This window comes from Mizuhopecten yessoensis, unplaced genomic scaffold (assembly GCF_002113885.1).
Source record: "Mizuhopecten yessoensis strain PY_sf001 unplaced genomic scaffold, ASM211388v2 scaffold2329, whole genome shotgun sequence".
In the NCBI taxonomy this organism is placed as follows: domain Eukaryota; kingdom Metazoa; phylum Mollusca; class Bivalvia; order Pectinida; family Pectinidae; genus Mizuhopecten; species Mizuhopecten yessoensis.
Window position 1 is genome coordinate 3,605,781 of NW_018404492.1, and position 23,150 is coordinate 3,628,930.

A 23,150-nucleotide genomic window follows, 5' to 3' on the forward strand; every position below is an offset into this window, starting at 1 on the left:
GTTATAGTGAATAAAGTCCGGCGGTCATGGACCAAACGCTCCATTCTGCACTCTTTGTTAATCGCATATTTCAGTTGGATCTGGTGCTAAAAAGGTCGTTACTTAGACATTCAAAAACACGCATAGGCATTTGATGATTTGTTTCTGTCAATCAAAATGATCCTGACAATAAGAATTCAACCCCTACTTGTGTAAAACCGATATTTTATATGAGTAGGGTGCGACTCCTTATTGTTAGGATAATTATTATTGACAGAAACAAAATGGTATTTTATATAAGAAGAATGTGACATCATGGGGCAGAGGGGCGGGGGAAAATAGGTAAATCTTTAAAAATCTAGCTTCTTCTTCTCAACCAATCGAAGGATTTTGACCAAATTTGTTCTAGAGCATCTTTGGACAAAGGAGCCTCAAGTTTGTATAATCGGAGGGTGTGGCCCCTCTGGGTGCATAGGGGCGGGGCCCAATAGGGGAAATAGAGGATTATTTTTCTCCGTCTTTAAAAGTGAACAGATTTAAACCAAATGCAGTCTGAAGCATGCTTAGGGACCCCCTTGTGGACCCCCTTCTTTGGGGCAGATGAGTGGGGCCCATTAGGGGAAATAGAGGAAAACATTTAAGATCCTTCTCCTTCTGTACCGTTGAAGGGATTTTAACCAAACTTGTTCTAGAGAATCTTTGGGCAAAAGGAATTGAATATTCATAAATGGAAGATGTGTGCTCGCCCCCCCCTCCCCCCCCTCCCCTCTCGTCCCCACATAACATGGAAACTCATTTTCTTCTTGTGTTTCCCACCAAAACAGATTTATATGTAGTTCTTCTTGCAACTTTGTTTCTTGTACTCCTTTGATAAACCTGTATGGTAATCAGCAGGTTTTAAATTAAAAAATAAAATACCAGGTGAGCTATTAAGGCCCCTGGGCCTCTTGTTACAATTGTATTTACGTAGTATAGATCGTATTTTGAAGGTAACGTTATGTCTTCTTGAAGGAAGAAGTCGTTATCGGGACTTGCAGGCTTGCAGGTTCTAAACGAAATGCTAAAAGAAGGCGATAATTGTTCACATATCAAATGTCGTAGGAAAATGAGTTATAGTGAATAAAGTCCGGCGGTCATGGACCAAACGCTCCATTCTGCACTCTTTGTTAATCGCATATTTCAGTTGGATCTGGTGCTAAAAAGGTCGTTACTTAGACATTCAAAAACACGCATAGGCATTTGATGATTTGTTTCTGTCAATCAAAATGATCCTGACAATAAGAATTCAACCCCTACTTGTGTAAAACCGATATTTTATATGAGTAGGGTGCGACTCCTTATTGTTAGGATAATTATTATTGACAGAGACAAAATGGTATTTTATATAAGAAGAATGTGACATCTTATTATTGTCAGGACCACTTTATAAATTGACGTAAAAAAATGCCTGTGAAAACACAGTATCATATTTATTATTATGAAATAATTTTATAAGTTGTGTTGTTGACAATATTTTTATTTTTCAGCTTTGAATTTGGTATTGTGGATGAATAGTTCAATGAATGTAGGATGTACCTTTTACATCATTAAAATATTAAAGTTCTAATTTAATATCTGCATATACTTTTCTTATAATTGTTGCGAAAAAAAACGTCACGCACTATGACCCTCTTTTTTATTTTCAAAAGAGGATCATCACCCTCTTTCAGTATATCCAGGGTCGGCAGGTATGGAACACATAGTAAATTCTTTAAAATCCTTTTCTGTAGGAATGAAAGGATTTGTTCCATATCAAGTCTGAAGCATCCTTGGGTAAAGGGGAACCAATTTTGTATAAACTGTGGGTCTGGCCCCTGAGGGGTGGGGCCCAGTAGGGAACACATAGTAAATTCTTTAAAATCCTTTTCTGTAGGAATGAAAGGATTTGTTCCATATCTGGTCTGAAGCATCCTTGGGTAAAGGGGAACCAATTTTTTATAAATCGTGGGTTGGCCCCCCCAGGGACCTGAGGGGCGGGGCCAAAAGGGGACAATTGGGCTAGATTGATTTAAGCCACTTCTTCTCTGGAACTAAGAGATGGATATCAACCATATTTAACTGGAAGATCCCCACCTCAGAACTGTATATACAAATGCTTGGCATAAAGAGACAAAAGTCATGGTATTAGAATAGACCCTGGGGTCTGCCCACAACCCTAGGGATTTAGTTTCTGAGTCACAGCTTGGAAACAGTTGAGATCCTCTCCCCATAACCATACATTAAATTGCTGGGCATGAAAAATGTGATACAGACATACTACAAAAATTGGCATATTCCCTTGGATCTCATTTGGAGAATATTTTGCCATGATTGCTTAGATATCCATGTGAACGATGCAGGCCCTCTGGGCCTCTTGTTTACAACTTATTGTTAACAATGGAACACCTCTTGTTTCAGACATCTGCCCTCAGCCTCAGCAGCTGAACATCTCTACCACTATAAACCTGAATGGACAGTCGTCACTCATCCTAGAGGATTGTACAGGTTTTCAGACCTACGACTACTTCTTCAACAGTAATTACTCATTTGCTCTCACATTTATAGTTGTGGGACTTTGTATACCAGGTAAGCAAATCTAAGCAATTCATATTATTCCTGTATATATTTTGCAGTGTAGAAAAAACTACAATTCAGTTATAGGCAAGGACATGGGTGACGAGTTAACTCACTGATGATTGGTATCACTGGTGGACCCTTACCGTGTATTTTTTTCATTTTTTCGTTTAATTTTCAAAAATCGTTTAGTTGTTCTCTTTTTGTGTGTATTTTTTGGATTATCGTTTATATTTGACGAGCCACCTTTTATTGTTTAAAAAAAAACAGGTGAACTAATTACCTCAGAGGTGTTACCTGTGAATGTCGTGGCCAAAGGGCATTTACAACCGACCCTCCAACTAACACAGGTAGTATTGTGTACGGGTGCGTTTCTTTTTGTTTCCAGTGTTGGAAGAAAACATGTTGTCGTAAGTATTAAAGTAAATTTCAACAGCGGTTAAATGTATTTTACATGCGTTTTTACATTAGGCTAGTGGCCTAGTGCCTTGACTTACGAATTAGATTAGATTTAAGTCTGTGGTATAATATACGATATTCGTGCCATCAGAGGGATAACAATTTTCTCCACAAACGCTGGGGATCGAACCGAAATTATTGGGAGAGCGAGGGGTCTGAAGCTCACGTTTGATAGCACACAGTAGTACAATGACTGTGCGCGTTAGCGATCACGGCTACCGAGGCAAACGCGTATCTCAAAACACCAGATCGAAGTAAATCACAAACACAGCACAGTTTTATAGTTTTAATTTGACATATTAATTATTAATCGAGTGTTTAATAAACACGTATTTAAGACAATCAGGCCGAATAATGTACAAACACGACACATTTATTTATATATATTTTTATTACAAATCGAGTAATAAGCAAACTAATTTCAACAGACACGGCCGAAATAAATCACAAACACGGCACAATTCCATAGTTTTATTTGACATTAATGGAGTATATAAAGCATGTATTTTAACGGCACAGTTCCATTGTGTTACAAACACGTATTTCAAAACACAAGGTCGTTGTAAATTGCAAACACGGCCCAATTCCATAGTTTTATTTTGACATATAAATGGAATACTAAAACATGTATTTTAACGTAACTGTTCGAGTATGTAACAAACACGGCACAGTTTCAAAGTTTAATTTGACATATTAATCTAGTGTTTAATAAACACGTATTTAAGACAATCAGGCCGAATAATGTACAAACACGACACATTTATTTAAATATATTTTTATTACAAATCGAGTAATAAGCAAACATATTTCAACAGACACGGCCGAAATAAAACACAAACACGGCACAATTCCATAGTTTTATTTGACATATAAACGGAGTGTTTAAAGCATGTATTTTAACGGCACAGTTCCATTGTGTTACAAACACGTATTTCAAAACACCAGGCCGAAGTAAATTACAAACACGGCACAATTACATAGTTTTATTTGACATATTAATGGAGTGTATAAAACATGTATTTTAACGGCACAGTTCCATTATGTTACAAACACGTATTTCAAAACACAAGGTCGATGTAAATTGCAAACACGGCCCAATTCCATAGTTTTATTTTGACATATAAATGGAATACTTAAACATGTATTTTAACGTAACTGTTCGAGTATGTAACAAACACGGCACAGTTTCAAAGTTAAATTTGACATATAAATCGAGTATGTATCAAACACGTATTTCAAAACACCAGGCCGAAGTAAATTACAAACACGGCACAGTTTTATAGTTTTAATTTGACATATTAATCGATTGTTTAATAAACACGTATTTTAGACCATCAGGCCGAATAAAGTACAAACACGACACATTCATTTAAATATATTCTCTATTACAAATCGAGTAATAAGCAAACATATTTTAACAGTCGCGACCGAAGTAAATTACAAACACAGCTAGCACAGTTCCATAGTTTAATTCTGATTACACCAAATTATCATAGGTGAACAAAGCACAAACACGTTGTTAATTATGAGGCGAGCTGTCAACAGACAAGTATTCACACATGAACAGAGCAACCTGGTGATGCTTGACACCGCCTGCGGCAGCTCGAAATGGTCGACAGGCTACTACTCGTTAGATCAAAGGCCTAGCTGACCGCCGGCGCAGACCTGTTGCCGCGGAGCACAGGCAAATAAAGGGGGTAAAATAAAAAGCCACGAGTAAAATAATAATCCAGGAGTACTTTAATTTGTTAGGGGAGTACAATGAAACACGTACTAAGGTAGTTTGATTCACTTGTATTTTTTGATCATACTGTACAATACAACACGTTCTACGGATAGTTTGATCCACTTGTATTTTAATCATGCTGTACAATAAAACACGTACATGGGGTACATCGATTCGCTGATCATGTTGTACAATATAACACGTACTTTGGGTACATTGATTCGATGATCATGTTGTACAATAAAACTAACGTTTCGTAAAACAAGGAAAACGCCCACTTTATGTTGGTGGTGTAGAACAAAGGATTAATCGTGTGTTTAGTAACAGAAACATCACTTTTAGTGCATGCAATGGAAAATGACGAACCAATTACAGCGGTGCTTTTTACGATTCAGACTACCGGTAGCCAACGGCTTCGTACGTCACGGGTGAGCGCTCTGACCGAGCACAGGTAAACTTGACTGGTGCGAGCAGCCGATAAGATAAGCCTGTCGCGGACGAGAGCGTGGCCGGTCGGCAGACATGAAAGAACCCAACAGAACAAAAGATATTCGAAAATTAAACGATTTCTGCTAAAAATAAACGATTTGCCGCGAGAGGTCAACGCTCCACCAAATCGTAACACTGTTCCTTGAAATGTAAACATGCAGTTATAAAACAAACTCTGTTTCGTGAAAAGTAAACATGCAGTTATAAAACAAACTCTGTTCTGTGAAAAGTTAACATGCAGTTATGAAACAAACACTCAGTTTTAAAAATAAACGGTTATACTCAAAACTAAACACAAGTCTTCGAAGAATAAACGTCGGTTTAATCAATAAACGGTAACTAGTCAAATATAAACGATAATCCAAAAAATACACACAAAAAGAGAACAACTAAACGATTTTTGAATATTAAACGAAAAAAATGAAAAAAATACACGTTAAGGGTCCACCAGTGTATATATGCATGGTTGCAGTTTTTGTCAAATTAATCGGTATTTTCTTTTTATACGCCCATCAAATTTGACAGGAGTATTATGGTATGGCTGTCCGTCCGGTGTAAACTTTTGTTTGTCTGGCAATCTCCTCCTACATTTTTCGACCGATTTCTTTGAAATTTGGTATACGTTATAATCATAATATGAAGTTGTGTCTCCCTTAAAAAAAAAATGATTCGACAATATTTGCAAAAAATTATTGCCCTTTGTTTATTTCAGTATTTGATTTTTGTCCGGCAATCTCCTCCTACATTTTTCGACTGATCTCTTTGAAACTTAGTATACATTATAATCATGATATGAACTTGCATCTCCCTTAAAAGAATTTTGATTCGACGATTTTTGCAAAAGTTATTGCCCTTTGTTCATTTCAGTATTTGATTTTTTTATCCGGAGATTTTCTCTTACATTTTTAGCTCACCTGGCCCAAAGGTCCAAGTGAGCTTATGGCATGGTGCGGCATCCGTCGTCCGGCCGGAGTCTGGCCGGTGTCAACTTTTTACTTTGAACAACTTCTTCTCAGTAACCAAAAGGCCTAGGGTGATGATATTTGCCCAGAAGCATGCTGTGATGAAGGGCACAAGTTTGTTCAAATAAATGACCTTCATCCATTTTCAAGGTCACAGGGGTCAAATATGTTAAAATCTTCAAATAACTTTTTCCATATAACCAAGAGGCCTAGGGTGATGATATTTGGCCAGAAACATGCTGGGATGAAGGCTACCAAGTTTGTTCAAATAAATGTCCTCGACTCATATTCAAGATTACAGGGGTCAAGTATGTTAAAATCTTTAAACAACTTCTTCTGAATAACCAAGAGGCCTATGGTGATGATATTTGGCCAGTAACATGCTGGGATGAAGGGCTACCAAGTTTGTTCAAATAAATGACCTTTATATTCAAGGTCACAGGGGTCAAATATGTTTAAAACCTATAAGCAACTTCTTCTGAATAACCAAGACGGCTAGGGTGATGATATTAGGCCAGTAACATGCTGGGATGAAGGGCTACCAAGTTTGTTCAAATAAATGACCTTTATATTCAAGGTCACAGGGGTCAAATATGTTTAAAATCTTTAAACAACTTCTTCTGAATAACCAAGAGGCCTATGGTGATGATATTTGGCCAGTAACATGTTGGGATGAAGGGCTACCAAGTTTGTTCAAATAAATGACTTTGACTCGTATTCAAGGTCACATGGGTCAAATATGTTTAAAACCTTTAAACAATGTTTAAATCTTTAAATGATTTGTTCTGTATAAACAAAAGGTCCAGGGTAATGATATTTTGCCAGAAGCATGCTGGGTTGGAAGACTATACACTCTGTTCAACCTAATGTCCTTGTTAGACATTCAAGGTCACGGGCATCATATGTTTAAATCTTTTAATAGGTTCTTATGAATCAAACACTGATATTCTGCCTGTAGTTGTATTTCAGTCAACTTTTAAGATAACAAGTGTGAGATTTATAGTATACCAGGTGAGCCATTCAGGCCAATTGGGCCTCTTGTTATAGCATGTCAGCTAACCACTCTTTGAATGGTGCAGATCTTATTTCAATGTTAGAAAACATATAACACTATATGGCATTTGGTGGGCATATATTGTTACGCCCCGTGGTACTCTTGTTACTTATATCATCTACTATCCACGATATTTCCCGTGCTCATACCATCTGTTGTCCAACCTGATCGAAAACTTACAATGTTGGACAAACCTCAGATTTGCTGAATACTATGCAATTTCCTCGAACTATTGATCTGGACCCATAAGTTTGAGTTAGTGGGGTTTTACTGTAATAGAAGAAAGGGATAAGTTATGGTGAAATGCAAAGTTAGCTGCTAAGCAACATCGTGGGCTGATTAAAATGCCTCAAATCTCTAGTCCAAGCATTACTATGTCATCTATCCTTTAACATGTTAATGAAGGCAAAAATAAGTCTAGTCATCACTTATGTTCTTTTAAAATGTAAATGTCATTTTTTTGTCTCCATTAGCAACTGTTGTCATCACGATCCAGCTGGCAAAGCGCAGGATAAAATCAATGACATTGAGAAAAAAGAAAGTCGCAAAGTCATTCAAGGGTGGTACCGAACCAAACGTATTTGATGGTAAGTGCATCCAGGATTTCAGTATTTTTGTGAACATTTTTGGCAAATTTCTCCAGCATTGAAATATTAGTTTTATTACAGGAGCTTGTAGTTCTTTCACATACTAAAAGTTGATAAGTAACTATCCATAATTAATGAGATAACCCCTATGCTATCGTCACTTAATTGTGTCAGATAAACACACACTGTCAGGTTTTACAAGATAAAACAATGTCCTTCTTTCAGTTTTGGAGTGGGTTGGACACAAGGAAGGAGAACGAAACATCAAAGTCCGGTTTGATAGCAAGCGACGTAAGATACATGTCAGTGATAGGCGAGGCAAACCACTGCGTATGATTGACTTACGGCAGCGTGGGGAACACCAGATTCGGCCAATCTATGTATGGCTGGAAGATGATCACTCTCTCAGCATGTGTTCTGTACGCGCTGAGGGCGAGATTGACCTGGTATGGAAAAACTAATGAGAGATTAATTATATAATGCAATTTCAGAAGCTGCTATTTAATTTGCTTCTGCCAACATTTCCTGATTCATCAGTATCTACTGCACTAACATACAGTATTAATGAGAGGTTAGTTTAGACAGGTCTTAGTGTATCACTGTATTACTGAGAGGTCAGTTTAGCCAGGTCTTAGTGTATCACAGTATTAATGAGAGGTCAGTTAAGACAGGGATAAGAATATCACAGTATCATTGAAAGGTCAGTTTAGACAGGTCTTAGTGTATCACAGTATCAATGAGAGGTCAGTTTAGACAGGTCTTAGTGTATCACAGTATTAATGAGAGGTCAGTTTAGACAGGTCTTAGTGTATCATAGTATTAATGAGAGGTCAGTTAAGACAGGTATAAGTATATCACAGTATCATTGAAAGGTCAGTTTAGACAGGTCTTAGTGTATCATAATATTAATGAGAGATTAGTTTAGACAGGTCTTAGTATATCACAGTATTAATTAGAGGTCAGTTTAGACAGGTCTTAGTGTATCATAGTATTACTGAGAGGTTAGTTTAGACAGGTTTAGTGTATCACAGTATTAATGAGAGATTAGTTTAGACAGGTCTTAGTATATCATAGTATTAATGAGAGGTTAGTTTAGACAGGTTTAATGTATCACAGTATTAATGAGAGGTCAGTTTAGAAAGATCTTAGTGTATCAGCTACTTACTTAAAAACAAAGTTTCCAATATCATAATTCGTAGTCAGCAAATTTATAAAAATCTAATTCACATGTGTTTATTTGATTTCTTAAAAGATTCTACAGTTTGCTGACATGGAAGACATGGCAGAGTTTGTTCAGAAGCTGGAGACTTTCCTTAAATCCATCAACGTTGAAATGAACCAGACCCGCATGAGACACGACATCATAATCAACAATGCTCAGACCAAAGACAAACGACAGAAACTCCTGGATAAATTCTTCCGAATCGTGTCACTTCAGGTATGTTGAAAATTATTCAGAGATACATGATGTGATGAAAAAAATTCCAGTATATTAAGTGCTGAATATTACCATGAAGTATTTTTAAATGGTGTTGATGATGAGCGTGAATTTCAACAAGTGAAGTAAACTATTGATAGTGACAAGTAAGCTAAGTGAAAATACATCTTAAACATTTGCATCTCCTGACATAGTAAACATACATAACCAAATGTGTTGTAGTATGTTGTATTGTGAATTCTAAGCTTAAAGCACACCTCTGAGGTAAAGAGACTGCAGGGTATTTAGCACATTTTAATGAAGTACTGGTTGGGTAATTAACAAGATAGGTTAATTTGTAATCAGTTAAGTGCAACAAATGGAGTGAAATTGCAATTAAAAAAAAAGTCAAGAACAATTTAAGCTTATGTATCACAGCATTACAGCATTGAAGAATACGTACATATTTGAAGACAGCAGGTCCGGTTTTCAAAAAAAAATGTTAGTTAGGGTTTTTCTTAAACTTATGCAATACTTTCTCTATGGAGAAGTTCAAGTTTCAGGAAAAAATCTTAAAGAGAAAAAGAAGAAGTTTTGTAAATCTGAAATGCATTGATTGCCACGAAATGAACACTATACCTTGGCATATATTTACAAACACTGTTTGGGGGTCAGAGGTAAGTTGACAACAAATCTGGAACTCCAACCCTTGCCTACCACCACACCAATGCCATCAAGCGCTCTAGACCTCACGACCAATTGGGGTGGGTTTATTGACTTTCACAAGTCTTTTTAAAAACAACTGATTTAATCATCTGATCCCATGATTGTTACAGGCATTCAAGGAGACTGCAGAAGACATTGCGATGGAACCCTTGGACCAGGACACTGCCAAACAGCTGGCTGATATCAAACTGACACGTACAGAATTCGCAGAGGCCTTTGGTCTGAAACCAACCTCGATGTTTGTCCGCAACATGTTCCTCCTGGTGGATTCTGATAAATCTGGATTTGTAAACTTCAGAGAATTTTTGGACTTCTTCGTTGTTTTGTCTTCACGTGAGTTTTTGATTGATATCTAAAATAGAAATTTAGTCCTCTTTCATTGAGACTGGGGGATTAAGTGTTTTCTATTCCATCCATCTGTACAATTGTCATGTGTCTGGACTATTTTGAAAGTTTGGATGAAGGATTTTTTTCATGAAACTCGATGAACGTTTGTATCATAAACAAACACTGTGTTTATGTTAGCTGGTGTGCTGTCAATACCATATGTTACACTTCGATTTGCCCACAACTCGGGTCTAGGCAACAAAAACAGATCAAAATTAAATTAAACTGATTATTTTTGTCATCTGGTTTACACGTCTAGGAGTATCTTACATCAGATTTGATGAAGTTTTGTGTACATATGTATTGCCATTAGCTATAGTGTCATTCCCAGGTCTGTACCAAAAGGTTAAAGGTTACAGTGAGGGGTCATACTTAAAGTCATGCATACACTTGTCAAGATATTGCATGGTTTCAAAATTGGTGATTACGTTTTACAAAATCTCATGGATCACCCGGAGTTATCATGACTAGCACTGTTTAGTGCATAACAGTATGTTCTCAGGTTCATGGCCTCAATGTCAAGGTCAAGAGGTCAGAATTAAATTGTTATTCTTTCTCAAGAAATATTCTCTAGTAGAATTTTGTATCCCTATACCCACATGTGATAGGCTCATTCATGATTATGTGTTTAATGGCTACTGTATACATTCTGAATAAGATTCATCGGTTTGGTTTGAATATATAGGCTAAGTTTGTTTTGAACACAAACATGAATTGAAAACTTATTTTTGAGAGCTATCGAAAACATCTGTTTCCTTTTTTCAAGCAAAGAGTGCAAATGGTCGGTGTCTCGACTCTAAACCGCTAAAATGCCACAGTATGCCGAATCAAACCATCAGTAAAGCATGCAAGCTGTCAAAAATCATAGAGACATTTCGCCCAATTGCACTCTAATACTGCAGTCAGTTAGGTGACAGGTAACATGTTCACCGATTCCGACCCTTATAAACTACTGTATGTGTGGCGGTATGAAAAGGTAATTTAAAACATTTTCAGGGCTGTGTCTAAAAGTCTTATATAGAATTACTTTAATATGCTGGAATCACAACTTAAACACAGTGTGAAATAATGCAAAAACAATGCTACCTAAAGTCAAAAGTGTATACAGTATATGAAACTACATGACATTGTATATATATTCTTAACATGTGAGTTCAGGCCTGATTATAGCTTTTTAACTATATTTTTCATCTTTTATATTTTCCAAAAATACAGACATTCAGAATTGATACTTCATATTTATTGATCAATCCTAATTAAATATAAATGCAAACTTTATTTATTTTACAACAATCATGAGACAAGTTATTTAAACATATAAATCACTCTTGTTGCCTCGTATGACACCGCCTAATTATATTAAATGACGATCCACACACAAGAAATACAACCAATGGGTAAATTTTCAGATATTTCTCAAGAACACCTAATTGAATTTTTTTAACAGTTTTTAAAGATAATCAAGCTTTGAATAATTGGTCTCTGAAGTCATCTTTTACATGGTATTTCTATTGTATTGATCAGAGGACTCCGACAGTAAAGTGCAGCTTATCTTCAACATGTACGACATTGGACAGAAGGGTGTACTCTCCAAGTCAGACTTCTCTAAGATGATCCTGTAAGATACCGTTTGAAACTTTGACTTTTCAACTCGTTTGATAGATACAGTTTAGAGAAGTTCCTCCATATTTTTGCTTAATTTACTCTTAGAAAAAATAAAGACAGAAAGAGGCGATTGTTTAAAACTTTGACTTTTCAATTTCATTGGTATTAACAGTCTTGAGAAGTTGCCGTTTAATTTTCAAATTTTACTTTTAATATAAATTCACTACACAAAAAGATAAGTCTTTGCACCTTGAATATTAGCTGTATACTGATATCTAAATGATTGTTACAATGTTTCAGAAGAACTCTATTTTTCGTTTTCTTTCTAATCCAGGTCTCTACTAGACCTGTCAGATTCCAGCTTGGACAAGAGTAAGGTCACAGATCTCATCTCCTCTATGTACCGTGTCGCTAACGTGAGGGAGGGATCCGAAATGACATTTACAGACTTCAAAAAGATCTTTGAAGATGAGGAATATGCCAAGACATTAGCTAATGCTACACTGGATCTAGATGGTAAAATTTCACTCTTCATGAGCTCACCCAGCTGAAGGCTAAACCACTTTAATATGTCTTGGTACTGACTTTGGTCTGTCTTCCTCCTTTAAAAGACTACTTGTCCAGAAAGACTGAAAGAATTTTTGATATGAAGCATCCCTAGGCTAAGGGAAACTAGTTTGTTTAATAAAAGATACATGAAGCTGAGGAATGAACACAATTATGTGAAATAGGAGTCAGTCTTGAAATACTACTACTAACGCAGTCTCTCACTAAATGTGACTCCCTCTTTGGGCTGGGATTGGGGGCCAACATGGCAGATAAGTTGCCCTTCAACAGCAACATGTATTCCAACATTCTTTAAGAGAAAAATTCAAGTCTAAAAATACCGGGTTTTTCCTGACAGGAATGTCTCATGAAGTTCAAACGCATGATCCGAGGAAGAAGCACGATTCCACCCTCCAGTCAAGGAGCAAGACTCTAATGAGGAATTACGAGTAAGTAGTCCTCACCAAAACCCACTACAAAGTAACATGTTTCCTGTGGGCTTGAATTGAGGTCTCATTTTAAAATGTTTGGCAGTATGACTTAACTCATAAACCTTGCAAATTCGGTGTTATTGAATATCTTATCCATACATGATTATATAAAAGTGCTTATGGAACCATTTAAAAAAATAAAGATTTTGATACTAAATATATCTGAGGGTTGTGATGAAGCATACAGTGTATGGTGTAGATCTAATTTCAATTCATGCAATACATAACATGTCAATGTTTCATAAACATCTTTGTTTTATATAAATGTAAAACCATAAATCATGATCACACAATTAATTAAATATCCATGTGGAAACTTATGAGAAGGTTTAATGAAACTGCTCAAAAAATATTTCAATGAAACTTGTGATGTTTTTAGCTCAGAGCCAGGCCCCGCTTAATTCTTAGTTCTCAATTCTCAATTAATTCAAGCTAGGCCTGGCTCAGCTTCAGCTTTTCACTTTAACTCATTCACCTTCAAAATTGCATGAGGAACTATTCCAACTTTTGATTTGGAAGAGTTGAATTGTGTCTCTTAAGGGGTGAATAAGTTAAATGATTCCTTCTAATTGCATTAGAATGATGATTTTTGACAAGAGGCAGGCTCGGATGAAGGGCTATGAAGTTTGTTCAAATGAATGACCTTGACACACTTTCAAGGTCACAAGGATACAATTTGTTGAATTATTTAAACAATTTTTTGCTGAATAACCAGAAAACCTGGGGTTGGGAATTAATCTATAAATACCTACTCCTTAAAGTAACAGTGTTAGGATTTTGGATTCCTTTGGCAAAGGAGCATCCCTAGGCCAAAGGAATTTTATAATTTATAAAGTAGGATGCCACCCATCTTACCTATTTCCACTGTAGTATCAAGTTACCAGATTTTTTTTTTTAAATTTTTGTCTAGTTCAGATATGAAAAGAAACTGGTGATAGATACAGGCCAGATGGGCCTCTTTGTCTTTATCATTAATCTGTATATCTGATGGCTATACATATTTCTATATTTAGATGTTACATGTATTTATATACTGTTAATCATCTTTTACATCCTTACGTTCTCTGCACCTCTGGAATATGTCATACCAATATGGAAGGCTCAGTGTACATCAACTTGTGGATGAGACAGGAAGACTAGTTTGATCCTTTGATGTACATAAAAAAAACTCTCGGTTACCTAACAGTAAAATTGACTTGCTTTGAAGTCTAAGGGGTAACTCCTCTGTATTCTGCAAAGGACAAGTATCAGTCTAGTGATTGGTCTTTTTTTTTACCCAAGACCAATCAAATAGCTAGCGCTGCCTGTTTTTAATTTTGCTATGACAACTAATCCAGGGTGTAGAAAGCTAAATTAATCATAACCTCTGGAGTATAAATCCATAGAATGCATTGTACAATTCATAAGACATTTAATTTCTTCTAAAATATTTTTTCCTCAATACTATTTAAAAAGGATGTTGATAGTTATAGTAGTCCGCATCTGAACCTCCAAATATATTCTCATGAACTGTAACAGATTTTTAGGAGCCCATGATCATTTAATGTATTTTTTTTTTATTTTTTTTAGAAAATGAATGTTCTCTTTTGACGATGTGAGTCCCATATCCTGAATCTAGCAAAAATCAATTTAATTCGTAAATATTACAATTACATTACTAGAGCTTTTACCATAAATGTAAACAGGTTTTTTTCTCAGTGTATTTTTACCACAAACATGTGTATGATCACTTGAAGGTTGTTGGTATGATTTCCACACAGTGTATGATCACATAATTATGAGATATCTTGTAATTTTGCATGTTATTTCAGCAAAGGGGGAAAGTCAAAGGGGCTGTCAAATCGTAAGAGAGGAACATCAGTCAGAGTGACAACAACAAAGATCATATTTCCAAAAACAAAGACCGGCCAGCTGTGGTTCCAGTTTACGTCGTGGGTGGCCACCTACCAACTAGTCATCTTCTGGACAGTTCTTTACACACTCATTCTCATGGGCATCTTCGCGGAACGTGCTTTCTGTATGTTTATTTCAAAATATAAATAGATGCAGATTAGGGTACACGGGGGTGTTTTAAATTCATATTGCAAATAAAAGATTGTAAAAGTGATCAACAGATTAGCCACTTTCCGTCATCATACTAATAGACAGATTTTTTTGTTTTGGTATGCTGATGTAACACAATTAATTATAATCTATTGTTTCGACAAATATAGATGGTCAGTTTCAGTTACACAACGTAGTCCCATTGCACAGGTTGTCCGAGCTATTCCCGACATACGTGATCAATTACACAATGCCATAACACTGACTGTCAGGGGTCCATAAGCCCCACATGCTGATAGTCAATTAAGACTTGAATCATTGTCCGAGATATTCCCGATGTAATCAATTCTATTCCTGATAGATATACGTAATCTATTTATACAGGTTGTCCGAGCTATTCCTGATATAATTAAGCCCTACATAATAAAGTACACAAAGTCGTACCACTGACTCCAATGCATGTTGAATTTCAGACATATACATTGTTTAATAGCTGCTAACCATAGGGATCATTACTGATACATACACGGTATTCAGGTATCTGGGCCTAATCAGGAGAACTGTGTAACGGCAAGCAGTTTTAGATAATCAAACTATGAAAGTGTACATTTAACTGTTAATAGCACTTAAATTCAATGAAAGTTTTGTTGTTATTGTTTTCATATTCTTGAAATGATATACCAAACATAATTATCATAACTTTATTGTATATTATTGTGTCAAGAAAAGCTTTTCCTGGAAACATGCATATCATTATTGTCACCTGAAAAATGTTAGACAAAAGGGGTATGATCTTCTCGTAAATTACTGCCCCTGAGAAAAGTCCTGTCCATGATCCAGTAGTCTAGTTTAGAGATAAGATTCTATTAGCTTAACCTTATAAATGTATACCTGTATCATGTCACATCTGCACCTGTTGCTTTTTAGGTCACCTGAGCTTTAGCTCAAGTGACCTATTGCTATCCGTTTTCGTCCGTCGTCGTCCGTCGTCCGTCGTCCGTTAACATTTTACATTTCAAACTTAAAGTCAAGTTCTGCTGGGCCGATTGAACTGAAAGTTGGTAGGAATGATCGCCTCATGGTCCTGACAAAGTGTTGTTATTTTTCGGGTCGATCAGAAATCCAATATGGCCGCCACGGCCGCCATTTTGAAAACCTATTTCAAACTTAAAGTCAAGTTCTGCTGGACCGATTGAACTGAAAGTTGGTAGGAATGATCGCCTCATGGTCCTGACAAAGTGTTGTTATTTTTCGGGTCGATCAGAAATCCAATATGGCCGCCACGGCCGCCATTTTGAAAACCTATTTCAAACTTAAAGTCAAGTTCTGCTGGACCGATTGAACTGAAAGTTGGTAGGAATGATCGCCTCATGGTCCTGACAAAGTGTTGTTATTTTTCGGGTCGATCAGAAATCCAATATGGCCGCCACGGCCGCCATTTTGAAAAACTATTTCAAACTTAAAGTCAAGTTCTGCTAGGCCGATTGAACTGAAAGTTTGTAGGAATGATCGACTCATGGTCCTGACAAAGTGTTGTTATTTTTCGGGTCGATCAGAAATCCAATATGGCCGCCACGGCCGCCATTTTGAAAAACTATTTCAAACTTAAAGTCAAGTTCTGCTAGGCCGATTGAACTGAAACTTTGTAGGAATGATTGACTCATGGTCCTGACAAAGTGTTGTTATTTTTCGGGTCGATCAGAAATCCAATATGGCCACCACGGCTGCCATTTTGAAAAACTATTTCAAACTTAAAGTAAAGATCTACTTGGCCGATTGAACTGAAACTTTGTAGGAATGATCGAATCATGGTCCTGACAAAGTGTTGTTATTTTTCGGGTCAATCAGAAATACAATTTGGCTGCCATGGCCGCTATTTTGCTACTAAGTTCTAATAGGCCGATCTCACTTAAAATTGGTCTAGGAATGATCAGCTCATGGTCCTGACAAAGTTAAGTTAACATTATACTATTTTTTACTCAAATTGGTACATATTTCAACAACAAAAATAAATACTATATACTCAGGTGACCGTTAAGGCCCATGGGCCTCTTGTTATATATTATATGGAAGTCAATGTGTACCAAATTGCCACTTTACCTAGTTATTTGATCAGTTTGGAAGTATTTTATCTTGTGGTGTCAGATTTTAAAAACAAAATATGATGATGCACCTCTCAAAAATTATTTTTAAAAAAAAGTTTTTTTTTTTTTTTCATTTGCAATGGTTAATACCTATATATATTCATGTATCTTTAGTTTCTGTTGTTTTCTGGTTCTATGTAACGCTGTTTTTCATTACAGACTATTCTTTTGAGCGTGAACATGCAGGACTGCGCCGTATCGCTGGATATGGTGTGACGATAACTCGAGGAGCTGCCAGTGCTATGATGTTTACATACTGTCCACTACTCATCACTATGAGTCGCAACTTGATCACATTCTTCCGGGAAACTTTTCTGCATCGCTTCTTCCCCTGGGATTCGATGCACTTCCTGCACAAGTATATTGCATTCTGGGCTCTCCTTTTCACAAGTAAGTCCAAGGTTACAAGAAGGTCATTCAGATATATAAGAGAATGATGGGGATATACAGCAAGGAGTTGCAAATTAAATGAGATTTGAAACAAGTGAATTTAATTTAAAACATTCCAGGTTATTTGCAATGAAGCATTACAGTTCAGGGTTCATAGATCAATGTAACAGAGGTTAATGTAAAAGGTCAAATGTTAAAGGTCATCTGGGAGAATGATGTGGAAAGGAAGAGTAGGTTGTTTTTTAAAGTTATCTTGTGTATTAAAGAAGGATTGAGATTATTTTTTCAACAAACTTAGCAAGTTTTACATTGACAGTCTTACTTACGCTATTATGGAGGACACAATATATAATGAATATCACGATGCATTCAGTAGGATGTCGATCAATCATTTATTAGCTCACCTGGTCCGAAGGACCATGGTAAGCTTATGCCATACCGCAGCGTCCGTCGTCCGTCCGTCAACTTTTCCTTTAAAACATTACTAGTCATGAATGACTGAGAAGATTTTGACCAAATTTGGTCAGAAGCATCCTTGGGGGGAGGGGAACAAATGTTGTATATTGGGGCCCAATAGGTGAAACATAGCAAATTCTTTAAAATCCTTCTTCTTCCGTAAGAATATTGAGGTTTCTCTTGTGAAACCAATTTCTATTATAAATACTTACCACAGTCATTATAATGCATATTCCAACCTTACTTGGCTCTTTACATAAGTAAATAAAGATTTTTTCCCCCCATGGGGAACCCCTGGGAAACCCACCGATCAGACGGCAGTATTCACACACGTGATAAGACACGAAGCCATGCTTCCCACTTCATAATTCCAAAGCCCAAAAAAGTGAGAGCCAAGGAGACAAGGGGAGGCTGGGAGGGAACTCACCTAATGACTGTGGTAAGTATTTATAATAGAAATTAGTTTCACAAGAGAAACCTCAATTCTATTTCAAAATACGTTACCACAGTCATTATAATCCGAATTCGACTTAGTGCAGTGGTGTCTCCGTGGAGGAAAAATTCAAAATACCTGATTACGACCAGCGTTCCGGATCACGCGGAGAAGACATAATGAGGCTTATGTAAGAGGGAGGACAGACAACGGACTGGGCAGCCACAAGAGGGCCCAAAGAATACAATCCGTCAGACTGTCCCGACAAAGATCGGAGATAGAACTCCGTAAACGTAGAATGACCCCTCCAAACAGCAGCTGTCCTGACCTCAGTGTAAGAAGAACCATTAAATAAGGCCCACGAAGTAGCTAAAGCGCGAACCTCATGAGCCCTAACCCCTGACACCCGCAAGGACTGATCCCCTGCCGACTCATACGCAGCTCGAACAGTCTGAACAATCCAACGTGAGATGGTTGCTGCTGAGATATCGGAGCGACCGGGCTGGAGAGACCGGAACAGCCGAGACGAGGGTCCCCCCCCCCCCCCCCCTCTGTTCTGGCCAAGTAGTAACGCAAGGCCCGAACTGGGCAGAGCAGGCGATCAGGACAATCCCCATCCAGAGTTGAAGCCAAAGAAGGGATAACCACAAACCCTGGGGTGAAACCGGGAACCTGGGTCTTAGCTAAAAAGGAGGGATCAGTGGTCACTGAGACCGAAGAATGGCCAGCCGAAAAACGAAGGCAAGAAGGAGATCTGCTGAAAGCATGAATCTCGCTTCTGCGGCGTCCGGAAGCAAAGGCTATCAAGAACACAGTCTTGAAAGTAAGAAACTTCAAATCCATCGACTGGAGGGGCTCGAATGGCGCCCCAAACAAGGAATCTAGCACAAGTGCTAAATTCCACCTAGGGACCAATTGAACGAGGCTTCTCAATGTAGAAGCCCCTAATGAGAGCAGACAATGAAGCGTCCGAGCCCACAGACCTGCTACCATAGAAAGCCAGCACACTAGCAATGGCTGAACGATAGCCTGCAATAGTTCAAGGAGACCGACCTTTGTCCCGGAACAGAGACAAAAGAAAGTCGGCTACAACGGGAACAGAGGCAGAGACTGGATCAATCGACTGTCCGACACACCAATCACCGAAGGCGGACCATCGAGACCCTTGGACACAACCCCTAGGGCCCAACTGTCTGATGTGATTTCTCTCCACTGAGGAACGAAATGGGACAGCCGACCGCCTACTGGCAAGTCCGGAAGGGGCCAATCTAGCCCTTCCCAAACCACATCGGCGGAGCCTCCCGCGCCCAAGGGGGTGGGAGCGGCGACAGACAGTGGACAAGGAGTTCGCAAGGGCAAGGAAGAGTTGGGAACCCTTCCTACCTCTGGAAAATTACCCCTATGGGAACCCCTACCGCGGAAGGAAGATTTCCGACGTTCTGCCGGAGCGGAAGTCGGAGGGGCAGCCTGCTGCTGAAAAGCAGTCGTCTTTGCCCTCTTCCTCCTACGCCTGGAGGAGCCAGAAGCCTGCCTCTTCCTGCTAGCGCCCTTGCCTGCGGAGTTGTGGCGTGCATCCTCAGATGCAAACGGGTCCAACATCATCTCAGATTGCACTGAGGGAAGGACCCCGCCAAACAAATCCTCGCCAGTCAAGGGAGCCTCCAAAAGGGTAGCCCGATAGGAATCGCCGACTGGCAGTCCAGAAAGGACCGACAACCGGCGGGCAACAACAAGGTGTGACATGGCAGCCGACAGTAAGGCCATCGCATCAAGATGTGCCTTGCAAATTGCCTGGCTGAGGCGCTCCATCAGTCCAACCTTGCTGGGGAGCTGCTCCACCGACTTGCAGCTCGCAGCCAGCAACGCAGAAGTAAACCAGTCTGCGTAGGACAGAACATGGAGAGCCAGCCTAAGGAGACGCTCCAACTTAGAGTGCTCCCTAGGCCCCATCACAACCTGGTCAACACAGCGTCCCGGCCACTTATCCAGATCCCTCTCAAGGGAAACAGAATTAGGGGCCAAGACTGGGTCGTGGATGCGGTACGTATCTGCAGCTAAATCTGCGATGTCGGCAACCACGACCTGTAAAGCCAAAAAGGGAAAAAGGCTTGCGAGCCTTGCTCACCTTCTGTTTTAATAAAGCGTTGACCTGAGCGAGGGACGAAGCCACGCCTCGTCCCTCCGCAAGAGACCTAGCAGAGGCCGAGGAGGCAGATGCTAGGGGAGGCAATATGCTCTGAAGGAGCGAAGTGCGCTCCGGGACGGCCAAATCCGTGGAAGGGCGTGGGCAAACCCCGTCCCCCAGAAGCTTCATAACTTCTGCACGTAAAGTGCGAAACGAAGCCGAAACCTCTGGAGGCACCGGATCAGCATCTCGGGGCCGGGATTGGGACACATCAGAAGGGCCTTCCGAGTCCAACCCAGACGATTCCAACGACTCCAAATCAGAGCCAGTAAACTCGCCGACTCTATCCTCATCCCGAGTCTCCCTAAATTGGAGCAACCAGGAGAGCCCCGAAGAACGTCCCTCTCATCACTAGGAGAGGCACCCGCCGAATCCACCTCCATCAACGTCGCCCACCGAGGAGGGGTGCGAGGAAGGGAAAGAGAACATGACCTACCCGATGGAACTATCGGGGCAAGCGATAGTCCCTGAGAGACAGCAGGAACAGGATCAAGAGACCCTGGAACCTGCTGTAAGGTAGGAGTTGACACAGGACAGCGGAAGTTACTGGTAGACTTGAATTCCAAAATAGGAGCTCGAGCCAACGCAGCACGACCAGCAGCCCTAGCATCACGCGGTCTCTGCCTGACAGAACCGGCAGCAGAAGCTGGCCGGGAGCCTGAACGCTTACGCAAACGGCTCGGTGGCGGATGGAGGGGGGGACCCATCGCCGCAGGCAAGAAGGCGGGGGGGCATATCCAGGGTGGAAACCCATACCACCCTGGGNCCCTGCAAATAGGTGGGATAAACCAGGGAGGACCCTGGAACAGAGCCACCAACCTGATGCCCGAAACCGGAGGCAGGACCGGTTTGGGGGGGCGGGGTAGGGAACCTAGGGCCACCTACACACTCGCCGCCATAAGCCACACCTGGCTGACCTGACCAACTCCACCCAGACTGACCTACAGCAGGGCCAAAACCTGTAGGGCCAGTAAAACAAGCCCCACCAGGGGAGCAGCGTGCACTGGCAAAACCAAACGCAGCTGCGCTGGCCCCTACCATAGGAAAACCTGGGGAGGAGGCATAAGGGATAGAGCTGGGAGCATAGGTTTTACACCAGTGCTCACACCACCGTAAAATCCAGCCGGGGCTAGCGAGGCCGAGGCATCACTTACCACCAGACCGGGCAGCAAATGCTGCACAGTGGTGGACGGCGTGCTAGACGCCATCACCACGCCAGGGACTACATCAGGGATGCAAGGAACCCCGGGAGTAGACAAAACTGCCGGGGGCCGGTCTCCGACACCAACACCCTCAGGAGTGGAGTGGACCGGCAGGAGGCCACCAACAGAAGCATCCGCTGACACAACATGGCTGGCCTGTTAAACATTCCCAAGGGAATGTTGGGCCACCTGCCCTCCCACCATAAATTGGGAGAGAAGGCCGCCCCCCCTGTCCCCTAGTTACCGTGGTGACCGGGACAGAGCCCAAACCCTCACCCACGTCGACCGACAAACGGAAGGGGGGTTGAGAGAAAGGTCCGGGTCCAATGAAACAAATTGTTTCACAACGGCCCCGGTACGGGCCGAAACCGCCGAAACAAACCCCAGGGAAGACTCAACAGAGGTCGAAATTCCGCTGGTGTTCTCCGAGGGCTTAGGCCTAGCCTTAGCCCTCGCCCCACCCCTACCCCTCCTACCCCTCCTACCCGACTTACCTGCACGCCCTCGCGGGCGGAGAGAACCACCAGCAGGAGTCAGCTGCCAGGCACGGCAAATTTCACACGGCTGCTCCAGAGAGCAAGACCGACAGCCAGGACAGTAAGGGTGGGGGTCGGAAGCCTCAAATAAATGACCCCCAGGACAGCGCCTTTGAGAAGGAGGAGTCTCCATCTCAAAGTAAACAAACCGTCAAAACGCGAACACATGGCCGGAGCCTGGTCACAAAACGGCGCAAAATAAAGCAAAACGCTAAATTAAAACAAAATAAAGTTATGTAGTATTAAAGGATACGATATGTATGGGTACAAACAACGCCTGTTGCAGTTGGAACCCCGTAGAAACCAAAACACGTCCGTAAACACGGCCGGCTGAAGGAATTATGAAGTGGGAAGCATGGCTTCGTGTCTTATCACGTGCGTGAATACTGCCGTCTGATTGGTGGGTGTCCCAGGGGTTCCCCATAGGGGGGGGAATTCTTTATTTACGTATGTAAAGAGCCAAGCAAGGTTAGAATATGCATTATAATGACTGTGGTAACGTATTTTGAAATAGTAAAAGGATTTGTTCCATATTTGGCATGAAGCATCCTTGGGTGAAGGTGAACCAATTTTGTATAAACGGTGGGTCTGGCCCCCCATGGGCCTGAGGGGTGGGGCACAATAGGGGAAACATAGTAAATTCTTTAAAATCCTTCTTCTTCTGTAGGACTGAAAGGATTTGGTCCATATTTGGTCTTAAGCATCCTTGGGTAAAGGGGAACCTATTTTGTATGAACTGTG

General features: G+C 40.2%; 1 protein-coding gene across 1 annotated transcript in view; it reads left to right on the forward strand.

The window, feature by feature from the left end:
• Positions 1-23,150, forward strand: part of LOC110445731 (dual oxidase 2-like) — a 78,520-nt gene that overhangs the window by 46,214 nt on the left and 9,156 nt on the right. Inside the window, exons 14-23 of the mRNA XM_021490510.1 lie at positions 2,416-2,583; positions 7,735-7,848; positions 8,074-8,294; positions 9,101-9,286; positions 10,102-10,324; positions 11,903-11,996; positions 12,318-12,499; positions 12,888-12,978; positions 14,832-15,037; positions 17,367-17,597. Coding sequence (XP_021346185.1) covers positions 2,416-2,583; positions 7,735-7,848; positions 8,074-8,294; positions 9,101-9,286; positions 10,102-10,324; positions 11,903-11,996; positions 12,318-12,499; positions 12,888-12,978; positions 14,832-15,037; positions 17,367-17,597 — 1,716 coding nt within the window. The remainder of the gene's footprint in view (positions 1-2,415; positions 2,584-7,734; positions 7,849-8,073; positions 8,295-9,100; positions 9,287-10,101; positions 10,325-11,902; positions 11,997-12,317; positions 12,500-12,887; positions 12,979-14,831; positions 15,038-17,366; positions 17,598-23,150) is intronic.